The sequence below is a fragment of the Triticum aestivum genome, chromosome 1A (assembly GCF_018294505.1).
Source record: "Triticum aestivum cultivar Chinese Spring chromosome 1A, IWGSC CS RefSeq v2.1, whole genome shotgun sequence".
Lineage (NCBI taxonomy): Eukaryota > Viridiplantae > Streptophyta > Magnoliopsida > Poales > Poaceae > Triticum > Triticum aestivum.
In genome coordinates, this window is record NC_057794.1 from 87,321,035 (window position 1) to 87,334,709 (window position 13,675).

Sequence of the window (13,675 nt, forward strand, 5' to 3'; positions counted from 1 at the left end):
CAAGGTACTCAAGCTCCCCTACGGCCCGGATGGGGAATATGAACGAGGGGCTTCCCTACAAGATTTACCGTGGCCCGCGGGCCACCTCTGTCAAGACGCCTCTGGGCGAGGACGCCACCCAGTTCTCCATGTTTGTCTTCCTCCCGGACGAGCGCGACGGCATGGCCACCATGGTGGACGTGATCACCGCGGCACCTGGGTACCTCTACAGCGTCCTGCCCACGGAAACCAAGCTAGTCCAAATCAAGCTCCCCAAGTTCGAGGTGTCATTGGACTGGGACCTTGGGAGCGACCTCCGTCGGCTGGGCCTCACGCTGCCCTTCTCGCGGAAGGTGGGCGACCTGCGAGGCATGTACAAGCAGGACGACGGGCCGCCGACCTTCCTGACCAAGATTGCGCACAAGGCGATCATCAAGGTGAATGAGGAAGGGACCGAGGCGGCTGCGGTCATGACGGCCTTGCGTGGCGGCGGACCAATGCCGGACCATGTGGAGTTCATCGCTGAACATCCGTTCACGTTCATCATCATGGAGGAGCGGTCAGGGGTGATCGTGTTCGCCGGCCACGTCCTCGTCCCTACCTGCAAGTGATCACGTCGAGATCCAAAGCGCAGACTATTTCTTTTTGCATACTAAACTTAAATCGACCGCATTACATTATTTCTGAAATCTGAATTGATGGTGATGGGTCCTTTTGCTCTGCTCCTTGCTTTTCTATTTCTTCGTTGATGCTAGTAACTGGGGGTTACGTGTTAGGCAACAACATTACAGACCCAGCAAACACCGACTTGAATGGGGTAAACACAGGACGCCATTGGTACCCTTGCTTCACTACCTACTGACGGCGCCGTGGCAGTAGCTACTCCCTCCGTCTCATAACATAAGAGCGTTTTTGACACTGCACGAGGGAGTAGTTTGCAAGTTCGAAGAATTAAACAAGATGTTAGTGACAAGAAGAATGGAATTATCAAGTGCTGTATGTTATAATGTTACTGATCTGGTTCAGCTTGTGCTAAGCGTTCAGTTTTTCATACGGTGTCAAAATAGTACTCCCTCGGTCTCATAATGTAAGATCTTTTTCTTGACTCTACTGCATACGCATTTGGCAGGCAACACTGCATTTGCAAATCCTAGCAGCTTGTTTGGCTACAATGGAGAATAGGGAATGGAAGTTTAGAGGTGGAATTTATCAGGACATTAGGCATGGGAAGTTGGTTCTTAGTCTCAAACCCATGTTTATTGTATGTTGGGAATTAGTAGGAGGAATTTAACATCCCACCTGAATTAATACGGAGAGAGCACAGAAGAGATATGTACTCCCTCCATTTTTATTTAGTCCGCATATTAGCTTTGGTCAAAGTCAACTTTGTAAACTTTAACAAAGTTTAGAAACAAAAATATTAACATATACAATAACAAATCAATACCATTAGATTTATTACCGAATGCACTTTCACATCATATAGATTTTTTATGATAAATATTTTTTTCTATAAACTTGATCAAATTTTATAAAGTTTGACTTCGTCAACTCTAATGTGCATAGTAAATAAAAACAGAGGGAGTAACAATCAGCCTTCTCAACTCCCCAACCTCCAATGAGACAATGGATTATGTCTCGTACCCCTCAAATTCTCATTTTGTGCCACTAATTCCCTCCAACCAAGCAAAGCTATACGTGTAGTATAAGAAGGCAGAGTCGAAGATGTAAAAATCCAACAATGTTGGCACAGACAAAAACATATGAACTCAACGAACACAATACATTTTCAAAAGAAGAAAAAAACAGAGCGATCTACTCGTGGTGGGAGGTTAATAACAAAAATACAGTTTCATGACCAAAAAAATCCTGAAACATCCAGATAAAGAGTAAATACACAAAAATGAATGCGCAAATGTGCATTTACCTTGAAGGTGTATAGAGCATTAGAAGAAATACTGAAGTTGTGTGTCAAACAAAATAACAAAATTTGGAGCTCAACATACTCAAAAGAAAAAACTCAAAGCTATTGGATTCCGACATACGAGCCCCGACTGTAGGAACACGTGGGTCTTGGATCACCCATCACAACATGGACCATGTTGCGGTCAGCCATTGCAACATAGATCATGTTGCGGTCACCTTCAGTTTGCATAACGTCGCAAAACCCGTGGGCCTTTGGTCACCCATTGCAACATGGACCATGTTGCGGTCACCTCCAATTTGCATGACGTTGCAAAATACGTGTGACTTTTGTCACCCATTGCAACATGGACCATGTTGCGGTCACCTCTAGTTTGCAAGACATTTCAAAACATGCCCCCCCCCCCCCTGCAAAACACCGCTCACACGTGGTCAAGGCACGTTGCCACCGCAAAATAAGCAATGTTGCAACGCCCAACGACCTCTGCAACCATCGTGCATCGGTGAGCACCCAAGCGGCACTGACAAATGCGTGTGCGACTTCGACGAGATCCCGGTTGCAATACTAGCAACAGGCTTGTATTGCCCCCAAGCATCACTGGTTATTCTTCAAAGCACCGGCTCACTGAAGAGGATGGCGCTTCGGGGAGAAAGAGGCAACACTCCCAGATGGGAAGGGCCGCTTGGGGAGAGAAGAGCGGAGGGGATCGAAAGGAAAGAGGCGAAAGGCTTAGTTGAGCCGAGGAGATAAGATAGAAAGGGCATAAGCGATGTGTTTGTCCCACATAGACACATGGAGCAAGGGGAAGGCGACAGATGATACGTGAGAATCAATCAGTCTAAAAGAAAGCATTTTCCTAAAGTAATTCATTTTTTTGTGTAGTTATGGGATGTATATGCGTTGGATGCTCGGAGCAAACCTACGGAGTTCACTTCATATTATTTTTGAAGTATAGCATTCTGTTAACTTCAACCCAGAGGCCAGAAGTTATTGTCTTTATATGGTACAATATTCTGTCACATGCTTCATATGTTTTTTTAATTACAAATCGAGAGCACTTTACATTTGCTTTAGCATTAGGTTCTCTAGTTATTTTATTTTATTTTATATGAAACACAGTACAGAAGCAGGGCCCAGGGCCTATTTACGCAGAAAGCCCAATCAGAAACAGCCCACGTAGGTAGCAGGCTCAGAATTATCTAACCCACACCAGCACTCGAGTATTATTATTAGCCTAAAGCCAACAGAAAACAGCACTCGAGTCTCAGTCGTCGTCGCTGCAAGGAGAGAGAGCGGGGGGGGGGGGGGGGGGGGGGGGGAGAATCTAGTGGTACCCCAATGGCGCAAATCATCGACGGCAAGGCCATCGCCGCCGAAATCAGGCGCGAGATCGGCGCCGAGGTCGCCGTGCTCTCGTCCGCCCACAGCATCGTGAGCCCCTATCTCGCCCGACGCCGCCGCTCGACCAATCGACCAGCTGTGGATTGGGATAATGTCCGTGACGCTGACTTTTTCCTTCTGTCGCAGGTGCCGGGGCTGGCGGTGGTGATCGTGGGGAACAGGAAGGACTCGCAGACGTACGTGCAGATGAAGCGCAAGGCCTGCGCCGAGGTCGGCATCCGCTCCTTCGACGTCGACCTCCCCGAGGACATCGCCGAGGCCGCGCTCGTCGCCGAGGTCCACCGCCTCAACGCCGACCCCGCCGTCCACGGTATCCCCTCCGCAGTCGAATCGGATATACAGTAGTCTTCCTTTCGTGGTACTGGGAGAACATGAATGCTGTGTTTGGCACTGTGAGTCTCTCCTGTGTCAGACTGCTTGTGCCGTAGATGCAGTCATTCCTACCTGGTTCGTTCAGATGAATTTGGAGACGGTTAAATTCGGTCCTAGTTGCGCTCGAGATGGTGAGCCTTTGTGGAGGTGATGCCATTCGTTTACTGCTTGGGATTCCCTGGCCCGGATTTGCTCTACAGTTGAGTTAGTGTGAAAGAGTAGAGAAGTCTGATCCTGTTTATTCATGTACAGTTCAATCCTTTGCACTGGAACGTTGTTTACTGGGCGACACTCTGTTTTCAGGCGTCCTGGATCCCAAATTTTAGCCCGGAATGGCATCAGTTTTCACCATTATGTGTGTTTTCGTTCCCAATTTCTGAGAGATTTGCTTGATTGGGAATATAATTCTGAACTGGAACATTGTTTCACGGGGTGATACACTTTGGTTGTTCTTAAGTTGTTTCAGGCGTGCCGGAGCCCAAAATTTTGGCCCAGAATAGCATCAGTACTCATCATCTTGTGTGTTCTATTCCCCAGTTTCTGAGGGATTAACTTTGATTGGGAATGTAATTTTAAGTGGTCGCTTCACTGGATTAGGCATGGACTTTAGTTATTTCAAGTCACCTGTGAAGAGAATGACATGCCCTAGTTCACATCAGCACAATGACTACTATTTGGGGGAATTATTGCTTCGCTGATGGTTGGAATTTTCTGTTGGGCGTATGCTTGTAAATCATGCATTCATGTTAGTGCCTAGTTAGTTTTGTTCTCATGCTCTTGGGCCATAGGAGATTTGTTACCTGACTTCGATCACCATCTCTAGCTTCTGGCACAAGCCATCAGTTTCCTTAGAGAGCAAATATGAAGCTATAGGGCACAAAATGGAGCTTTAGTCGATCAGGTTCTCTTTTTGAAATGTGGTCTTAAATTTTCAGTTAAGTACTATTTTGATATGATTTACTTCGTTGCTAGAATGTTGCTTTGCTAGCTCTGGGCTCTACGCTTCTACAGTCTGGTATTTGGAATTCTTACTCCTACATGTAGCAAAGCTTGTATACTGACTCTATTGAGTATTTCCTTTTGCACCAGGAATTCTTGTTCAGCTTCCATTGCCCAAGCATATCAACGAAGAAAATATCTTAAACCAGATCTCCATTGAGAAAGATGTCGACGGCTTTCATCCTTTGAACATTGGCAAGCTTGCAATGAAAGGCAGAGATCCACTGTTCGTACCTTGCACGCCAAAGGTATCGATTGCAGCACTTAAGCACGGCATTTCTCAACACTGGTTTGACTGCAGTTTTCATTTGTAACATCTTTGCCTTCGTGTTTTTGTTCACTTATATGAAGGGATGCATGGAGCTCCTGTCACGAAGTGGCGTCACTGTAAAAGGAAAACACGCAGTTGTGGTTGGGCGTAGCAACATCGTGGGTTTACCAGTATCCCTTCTCCTTCTGAAAGCGGACGCTACCGTGTCGATCGTGCATTCACGGACCCCAAATCCCGAAACAATTGTCCGTCAAGCAGACATTGTCATTGCAGCAGCTGGCCAGGCCATGATGGTACATTATTCTGCGGCGATAAGCCCACCCTATTTTATGGCGTTGCCTTAATTCTGACTGCTGTGTTCTCTTGGCTGTTAGATCAAGGGAGACTGGATCAAACCAGGCGCAGCGGTCATCGACGTCGGGACAAACTCCATCGACGACCCAACCAGGAAGTCTGGGTACAGACTCGTTGGCGATGTGGATTTCTCGGAGGCAAGCAAGGTCGCGGGTCACCTGACTCCGGTCCCCGGAGGCGTCGGGCCGATGACCGTGGCGATGTTGCTGAAGAACACGGTGGACGGCGCCAAGAGGGGTATAGTCAGCTGATTTGCTGCGTGATTTGGTAATGTGGGGATGATGTTGTAACTGGGTGCATAGACTAAAATCGGTTCCCCATTTTGTCATGTCTTGCGCTATTTCGAGATCAATAAACGACGCTCTGTCGCTCACCAGTTGGGGTGTCCCTTTTTTGGCAAACTAAAACCCTGCTTTGGCTGGCGCTCTACCCTACATACGCAGTCGCCGCTGGCGAGGCAGGGACGAAGCAAATCCAGGTGCGTTCGAGATAGAGTAGATGTGGCCTCTGAGCACCTCTCTGCTCAGCAACCACACACTGAAGCCTGAAGAAACCACGGGAGCTGATTAACCCCTTGCACGGGCACAAGGCACCGCACGTGGATAAGGCGATTTGGCGGTGGTGGCCGCCTGGCCGGCGGTATTTTCGGCTGGGGAAAAAGAAGGTGGGGTGTAGGTTGAAGAAGGGCTGCTGACCGTTGGATCTGTATCCGATGTCCCAAATGAATTGACCGGCCCTAAAACAATTTTCAATCAATTTACCTGTAGCCTATCCCCACTGTACCAAAATATAAAACGCTTTTTCAGTTCAATTTTAAATGCAAACACTACTACTGCCTCTGTACCAAAATATAAGAGCATCTCCAACAGCTGTGCGGCAGCGCGGTGCGCTAATTTTTTTTTTGCAGCGCTGAAATAGTGTTTTTGCGCGCGGGAGGTTTACCATATGCACAAAAACAACTCGACGGCCCCACATGCAGCAACCCGTGCGCACAAGCCGGCACCCCAAGCGCACAAGCCGGCACCCTAAATTTGCAACCCCGCAGCCCGCGTGCTTTGCTGGAGCGTTTTTCTTGGTCATTTATATAGCACCTCTGTTGGAGATGTTCTAAGACGTTTTTGCAGCTTTTGCAGCTGCAAAAACATCTAATTTGCAGTCTAATATTTTGGTAGGGAGGGAGTAGATCCGAAGCTATCTGTACGTAAGTTTGGAATTCAGGGATTTTATTCCACCAAGCACTCAACATATAAGGCAACTGTTCAAACAATTTGTGATCATCAGTATTAAATCAAGGAGCCGCACCGTCTTGTGTACACATCTCAGCATCAGCAAAATGGATGCACAGCAAAACCAACAACGATGTATCGCCCAGTCACACATTCTACATCTTTCAAAGATTTCATCTCTAAGGGTTAGATAATCTCTGCTTCAGCACCTCAACGAAATCTTTCCTTGGAACCTCCTCTTCCTGGTTAGCCCTAATGTCCTTCAGTTTCACCTTCCCGTCCCTCAACTCGGACTCGCCGACCAGCACCATCCACGGGATGCATGTCTGCGTCGCATACTTTATGTGGTTCTGCACCCTGGTAGTGAGCTTGAACTCTGCCTTTATCCCAGCACTCCACAGCTCGTTCACAAGCTCGGCGGCCAATATGAGGTCCTTGCCCAGAATCGACACCAAAACCTCTGTCTCAGTGGCCCGGATCACCTGTGATTCAAGATCCAAGATCAGTTTTGCTACATTGCTGCAACAACAACGTAACGATAGGGGCATTAAGAAATACCTGGTTCTTTTCTTTCTCCTGTTGCTCCATGATTGCGAAAACTCTTTCTATTCCAAGGCTGACGCCAACAGCAGGGACTTGCTTGTTGCTGAACATGCCGACAAGCTTGTCGTACCTGCCACCAGCAGCAATAGAGCCAACCTATAGAGAAACATTGTGAGCACAGGAATCAGCAAAAGATTGTTCGCTTAGTTAGGAAAGGTACTTGCCATGCTTAAACACGATGAAGAAAATTCAGATATAGATCATTGTACAGTAAGCCAAATAAAATGTACTCCCTCCGTCCCAAAATAAGTGTCTCAAAGTTGAGACACTTATTTTGGGGCAGAGGAAGTACATGAGAAAAAGGAAATGTAAAATATGCTTTGAGATCTCTGAATGAAATGGATCAAGCAATGGGTCTTAAAAAGGTGACTGATTGAAAGCACAGGAAATATAAAACAAAGCCCAAAGCATAATTAAAGTTTTCAGATATAAATCAATGTACAGTAAACCAATTGTAGTGTTACAGCAGACAAAAGGTAATGTAGAATATGCTTTCAGATGATAAATAAGATGGTACATGTCAGAAACCAGTATATCAAGTAACGAATCTTCAAATGGTGATTAATAGAAAACACTGGCAATACAAAACAATGCCTAGTATATAGAAATATGATTGCAAACAAACGACGAAGTGAGAACACAGGTAACAAGTGAGGCGCAGATGTGAATGAAGATTCCAAACCTGTGTAACGCCCTTGAACACAGCTTCATATATCACACCAGTGTAGTAATCAAGGCCTCTAGCAAGGCTTAAATCAAAACTTATCCTGTCAAGGGCATTCGCTTTTTCTAGAGCTTTGAATAATATCTCAAGCTCATTTAATGCAACAACAGATCCCTCGTTCTCCATGAACTTGCTGCCCTCCTTTCGCAACTCTAGCAAAACTTCTAGTGGAGGTCCTTTTGTCTTCACTAAACTGCCAATATTTTCAGCTGTTTCATTTGATACACCTTTCTCTTCCACCTAAGTCAGCGTAAGAACAATTAGGACTACCAAATATATCAACATCAAGATTACATCAACAGATAAAAGCAAAAAAAAAAGAAGTTTGGATGCTCACCAGTTCTTTTTTCACCTCTTCAAAGGTTAGTTTGTCTAGCTTGTCAATACTTGAGCAAACTGTTCTGAATTTCTCAGCAGGCACGCCACAGATCTCCAACATTCCATCAAGTAACTTTCTGTGATTTAACTTTATCTCATAGACGCCAATATCCAACTTATCCAGTAATTCAGTCAAAACTTTGACAACCTCGAAATCTGGTTCCATAGGCTCATATACTCCGGCAATGTCGAAGTCACACTGGTAGAATTCTCGATATCTTCCCTTTGATGGGTTGTCTCTCCTGTATACTTTGGCTATCTGGTATCTCTTGATGGCACTTATGTTATTCATGGCAACATAACGGGCAAATGGAACAGTCAGATCATAGCGCAACGAACAAAGCTCACCACCCTGCAGGTTATTTGATGGTAAGACTTCATTTAAAATATTACTAAGTGTGTAATATAAGGAATATACAGCGACAAAGGACTGACCAAATTGTTGAATACTAACAATTCCCCCTTAACCTTGTTTGAATAATTTATATAACAAACCAGCACATGATAACTAAACAAGTTCTGGTATCCCAGTGTGCTACACACTCCTACAAACGTTAAGTACAAAAAGACATAAAAACTTTACCTGATCAGCAAGGTCATATACCAACTTCGAGTCTTCACCATATTTGCCCATCAAGGTTTCTCTCAACTCGAATACAGGGGTATCAAGTGCAACACCACCGTGCATCTTAAATACACTTGTAATTATTGAAAACGCACGCTCCCTTATGGCCATTTGCTCTCTCCCAAAGTCACGTGTTCCCTAGCGAGAGTAAGGATAAGCATTTAGATAGAGAAATAGTAAAAAATTGACTGGTTATTTAGGATGTTTCTGAAATCAACTCAACAGAAACAATTGAAGCAGAAAGACAACATAAATGTAGCATCCACATGTGCAAACAAAATGATAATTACCTTGGGAATTTTAGGCAATCTTCCCACTTCATTGCTCTCAACAATCTCCTTGATTTTCTCCACAAGGGACTCCAATTTGGGGCACTTAGGATCAAACAACAGAGACAGCTCAATTCCCCAATCTGCAATCAACGCGGAATTCACACAAGGGACGGCTTTTCCATCTGTAGCATGCTCCCTAAGCAGAGCGAGAACAGCAGAACTTCCCTTCCCCAACGTTTTCTTCTTGCTTTTCCTGTCACCCTTCACTTTCTCCCCACCAGATTGTGCCTTCTCCGCTGAACTGCCAGCTTCATTCTTCCCACCAGCTTGAGGCTTCTCAATTGAACTGTCCATTTCAATCACAGCCATCGCCACAGCTGCCTCCCATGCAAGGAAGTCCCTAAACTTGAGCAAGTAGTTGTACACCCCCCTCAATACTGACACCGCATCTGAATCAACCATAACTTTATCGAGCATCCCCTTCAAATCATCAACATTAACGCCACCGGCAAGCTTCTCCCGGAGCTCGGCCTCAGCAATGCTCCCTGCACAGAACCTTGCGCGAGCGACGCTCTGTTTGCACATTGCATTCAACGACCTAGCAAGCTGTGTTGCCAGTACCACCAAAGCCTCCTCCTTCCCCTCACCCGTTCCACTAGCATCCCTCTTCCCCAGCTTCACTGGAGCATTGAGCTCGACCCGCACCTTCTTGTGCAGTGCACGCACGGACTCGCGGAGAGCTCCGTTGACAGCAGGCACCTTGGCAAACATGGCCGCAGAGGCGCCTCCACCGTTGCCCACTAGCTTGGACCCCAATAAAAGCATCTTGATATCAGCGCCAACATCAGCCTCGTCCTTGTCGGAGAGGCCATCGCCGGACGCGGGCACGTCGAACGCCGTGGGGTCCCCACGCGCGGCCTCACATGACAGCGCCGCGATGGCGTCGGCGACGCGGGCAAGAGGGGTGGCGCAGCAGTCGATCAAGGCAGCGAAGGCGACGACCACCGGCGCGGACGCCGCGGCGACGGCGGCCTCGTCGCGAGTGGCGGGGGGCAGCGCCGCGGCGAGCTCGAGCGACCCGGCGAGGGCGTTGGCCGTCGCGGCGGTGACGAGGGCCGAGGAGGAGTCATTCGCCGTGAGAAGGAGCTTGTTGAGAAGCACCGCCGCGGCCGCGCGGGACTCGTGCGGCGCCAAATCCAGGTCCCGGAGCGACCCAGGGGTCTCCTGCGGGGAGGGGGCGCGGCTGGAGAGCCTCTGGAGCGCGGAGGCGTCGATGACGGGACCGGCGACGCCGGCGGAGAGCGCGTAGACGGCGGCGGGGGTGAGGACGGCGCCCTTGCCCGCGAGCGTCACGGCGGCGGCGGCGGCGGCGGGAGTAGCCATGGTAGTGGAAAACCCTAGAGCAAGAGGGAAAAGGGACGGTGATCCAGTGGACGTGCTTGAATCAGATCAAAACTCAAAAACAAGCATACCGTATAGGAGTACAAAAATTGATGAATTCAACCTCCGAATATTTATGGGGCGTCAAAAAAGACGAAAGAAACGAGAAACGTGACCGCCAAGATTCTGCCGTTAAAAAGAGTGACCGCCAAGACACGCAGGAATTATCAGGTATACTGAATTGTCAAAATGTAAGACCAAAGTGGTAGTACAACATAAACAAATTTCAGGAAATTCAGACACAGTACTATTATTTCTCAGAAATATTAGTACAACGTATTGTCTCTTAAATTAATTATCTTTGTCATGAAATCGCTGGCACATATTATGTGTTACGCCTTGTGATTGTTAATCAGAGAATACAAAGGTAAATGGTGTTGAAAAATCAAATAATTAATGCAAAAAGTTTATACTCCCTCCAGTTTTTAAATACAATGTCACTATTATCTCTACTTTAAAGGTACTTGGTAGTCTCGTCTCACATCCCAGCACTCTTATGTTTCGCCTACGAGCATTTTATAAGACGCGTCCTTTCGCTCAAGCGCAGCCAATTTAACTGGCCCATTTGATGCGTGCATTAACTCAATCAAATCAGCACTCTCCCAAAACAATGTCATGTATTAACTCATTCGAATCAAATCTTGAGAAAATCTCAACTAAATTCACACTTTCCTTGCCTTCCACTATTCATACATAAATCAAACCAAATCTTTCAAAAACATCAACTATAATCTAAGTTGGCCAGCCCACTTGATGCGTGTGCGTGTTTTTATTTTTAGAAATGTTTTGTTTTTTGTTTTTTTCTGTTTCATTTTTCTATGACCAACCTATTTTATTTTGTGCTTGGCATACTATAACAATCTACACATAGGCCTATACACCATGGTAAGTTGGTAATGTCACTTCCATTCTGATTAAACCACCCTCTATCCCAACAATTTATTTAAATTGGTTTTTAGCCCAATGATCTACTCCCTCTGTCCCAAAATATAAGAACGTTTTTAACACTACACTAATATCAAAAACGTTCTTATATTATGGGACGGAGGAAGTACTTAATACAGTTTTTATCTACCCAAATATAGTAATGTTGTTATGAAAAGAATCAATCACGGTTAATCTCTAATCAGTCTTTAAAGACAAAATCTATGAAAAGGAATCAATGTTTGATAACACTGAGCAACTTTTACTGAAAGGAATCAATGTTTGATTACATCGCCTCCATTCCGGTTAATCCGCCTCCACCTTTTTTTATTTCACCAATATATTTAACCAGATTTTAGCCAACGGTCTATTTAAACCGGTTTTATCTGCCAAATCAGATCAAATGTTTGGTATGTTTGGTAAGGAATAAATCATGGTCAATCTCTAATCAATTTCTAAAGACCAAATCTCTACCATTAATTTGTAATCAAATCAATTTTTTTGTATATTTGGTAACATCTGGGCAAGAATAAATCACGGGCAATCTCTAATCAATTTGTAAAGACAAATCTCTACTAAAGGCAGTTGATGAGTTGTATGGTGGTAAATCGAATTCCCTCTCCCTCGATCCCCCTCCCCCTAAGTGTACCCTGTTGCCATCAGTAAGCGAAAAAAGAACGTTTCAACAACAAGAAGACCCCCCCCCCCCCCCGCCGCGCATCCGCCCCCTTTCCCTCACCCCTCGGTTCAACGTTGTTGTCGCCACCGATTCAACGTTGTCGTCGACGACAAGGATAGATCAGCACAAGGAGGGAATCCAGTCCAATCCCTCTCTCCCCCTCCTCCTTGGTCATGGCTTTGACCACCACCGCCGGCCCGTGGTGATGAGGGGTGAACCTCGAGACGAGGGTCGGTCCGTTGTTGGCCCGATCTTTCACGACACAAAAATCCATCGCAGCAAGAACTCGTCGCATGTTTACAAAGATGCTCGCAAATCCCGCGGAAACAACACGCCAACCCCTCGATCTGAAGGAATAACGTGGACGAACTGTATCGGCTCAGCTTGTAATTTTCCTACACGTCGCGTCGCAGGAACTCACATGCCAGTAAAGATTGTTGACAAGAATTCTCTAATCTCGATAATGGCCGACGGCCGAAACACATAATTGTGCCCAATTCATCTTAACATAACCTGCCTATTACATGGCCGCACCTAGGCTTTTATACCAGCCGGACCATCTAAAGAAACTTGAAAACCAAGGAAAATCATATCTCTACTCTCCCGGCTAAAAATTAAATAAAACAATTCCACGACTTTGCCTAAACATAACTATAAGACTCTTAAGAAAATTGCCTTTTACAACTCGGCTGTTTTTATTTCCTAAGCAAACCATGACAGGGTACATGTGTCATCTTCACAAAATAAGCTGATGGTGGGCCCCATCCGTTTTCCTTTAACGTGAGCTGTTTGATCCCTCGAAACATCAACGAACATGCTTCTTTCTCGGGTGGCCGTGCCTGATGAAAGTAGTAGTCGACCGGGACTCTTCTCTGGCTGTTAGCAGCGACCAAAACTCCTGCCTCATGTATACACGTACTCCTTCTAATCTCTGTCTGCTCTGATCAAAAGTGCGTATGAGCATTTTCTTGCATGCACGATACATGCACATCTCCCAAGGTAATGCATGCACGATCAACTTTCTCCTTTCCTCTTTGTTACGTGAGTGCATCTCTATCATATGCATGCACTAGACCGTAAAGGCGTGCGTTGCCACGCCCATCCATCATAAAACAAATATATAGACATGTTAATGAAACTTATTAGACTTTGGAAACATTTGATAAAAATTGAACGATTCAAATTAAAAGCGTGTCAATATAAGTAGTGCGGCATAATTGTCAACCATTAGTTAGAATCAATCCACTAATGGCATAAATCCTTTGTGGTTTACTTTTTCCCTATATCAAATTCATCCAAAGAAATGAATGAGAAATAGACATAACAAAAAAATGTACAACATTCTATCTTCTGGAGGCTAGCCTTGTCTGATTTTTGAACATGATTCAACTGTCCAAGAGAAGTACTTTGGTGGAATATCCCCATAGAATTGGCTATCTTCCCAAATAAAATGGGCATGTTGCAGCAGGCACAGGTGGTATTCAAAATCAGGACCCTTAGACGC

General features: G+C 45.7%; 2 protein-coding genes across 2 annotated transcripts; one reads left to right on the forward strand and one right to left on the reverse strand.

Annotated features, from left to right (window-relative positions):
- The first annotated feature begins 3,179 nt into the window (after nucleotides 1–3,179).
- On the forward strand, nucleotides 3,180–5,676 carry LOC123191382 (bifunctional protein FolD 2). Its single transcript, XM_044604145.1, has 5 exons — nucleotides 3,180–3,334; nucleotides 3,431–3,614; nucleotides 4,766–4,923; nucleotides 5,027–5,239; nucleotides 5,321–5,676. The coding sequence occupies exons 1-5, from the start codon at nucleotides 3,242–3,244 to the stop codon at nucleotides 5,549–5,551; spliced, it is 879 nt and encodes a 292-aa protein (XP_044460080.1). The 5' UTR covers nucleotides 3,180–3,241; the 3' UTR covers nucleotides 5,552–5,676.
- Nucleotides 5,677–6,556: 880 nt separating this feature from the next.
- Nucleotides 6,557–10,601, reverse strand: LOC123191393 (histidine--tRNA ligase, cytoplasmic). Its single transcript, XM_044604153.1, has 6 exons — nucleotides 9,147–10,601; nucleotides 8,815–8,994; nucleotides 8,191–8,583; nucleotides 7,812–8,093; nucleotides 7,085–7,225; nucleotides 6,557–7,008 (listed from the first exon to the last, which is right to left on the reverse strand). The coding sequence occupies exons 1-6, from the start codon at nucleotides 10,509–10,511 to the stop codon at nucleotides 6,706–6,708; spliced, it is 2,664 nt and encodes an 887-aa protein (XP_044460088.1). The 5' UTR covers nucleotides 10,512–10,601; the 3' UTR covers nucleotides 6,557–6,705.
- Nucleotides 10,602–13,675: the final 3,074 nt, after the last annotated feature.

Bases quoted from the DNA above. Each gene is read 5' to 3' on its own strand.
- LOC123191382 (XM_044604145.1), top strand. From the start codon at position 3,242: ATGGCGCAAATCATCGACGGCAAGGCCATCGCCGCCGAAATCAGGCGC. The intron at 3,615-4,765 runs GTATCCCCTCCG...CTTTTGCACCAG, and splicing joins CGCCGACCCCGCCGTCCACG to GAATTCTTGTTCAGCTTCCA. The intron at 4,924-5,026 runs GTATCGATTGCA...ACTTATATGAAG, and splicing joins TCGTACCTTGCACGCCAAAG to GGATGCATGGAGCTCCTGTC.
- LOC123191393 (XM_044604153.1), bottom strand. From the start codon at position 10,511: ATGGCTACTCCCGCCGCCGCCGCCGCCGCCGTGACGCTCGCGGGCAAG. The intron at 8,995-9,146 runs GTAATTATCATT...TACTCTCGCTAG, and splicing joins GATTGCCTAAAATTCCCAAG to GGAACACGTGACTTTGGGAG. The intron at 7,009-7,084 runs GTATTTCTTAAT...CTTGAATCACAG, and splicing joins AGGAGAAAGAAAAGAACCAG to GTGATCCGGGCCACTGAGAC.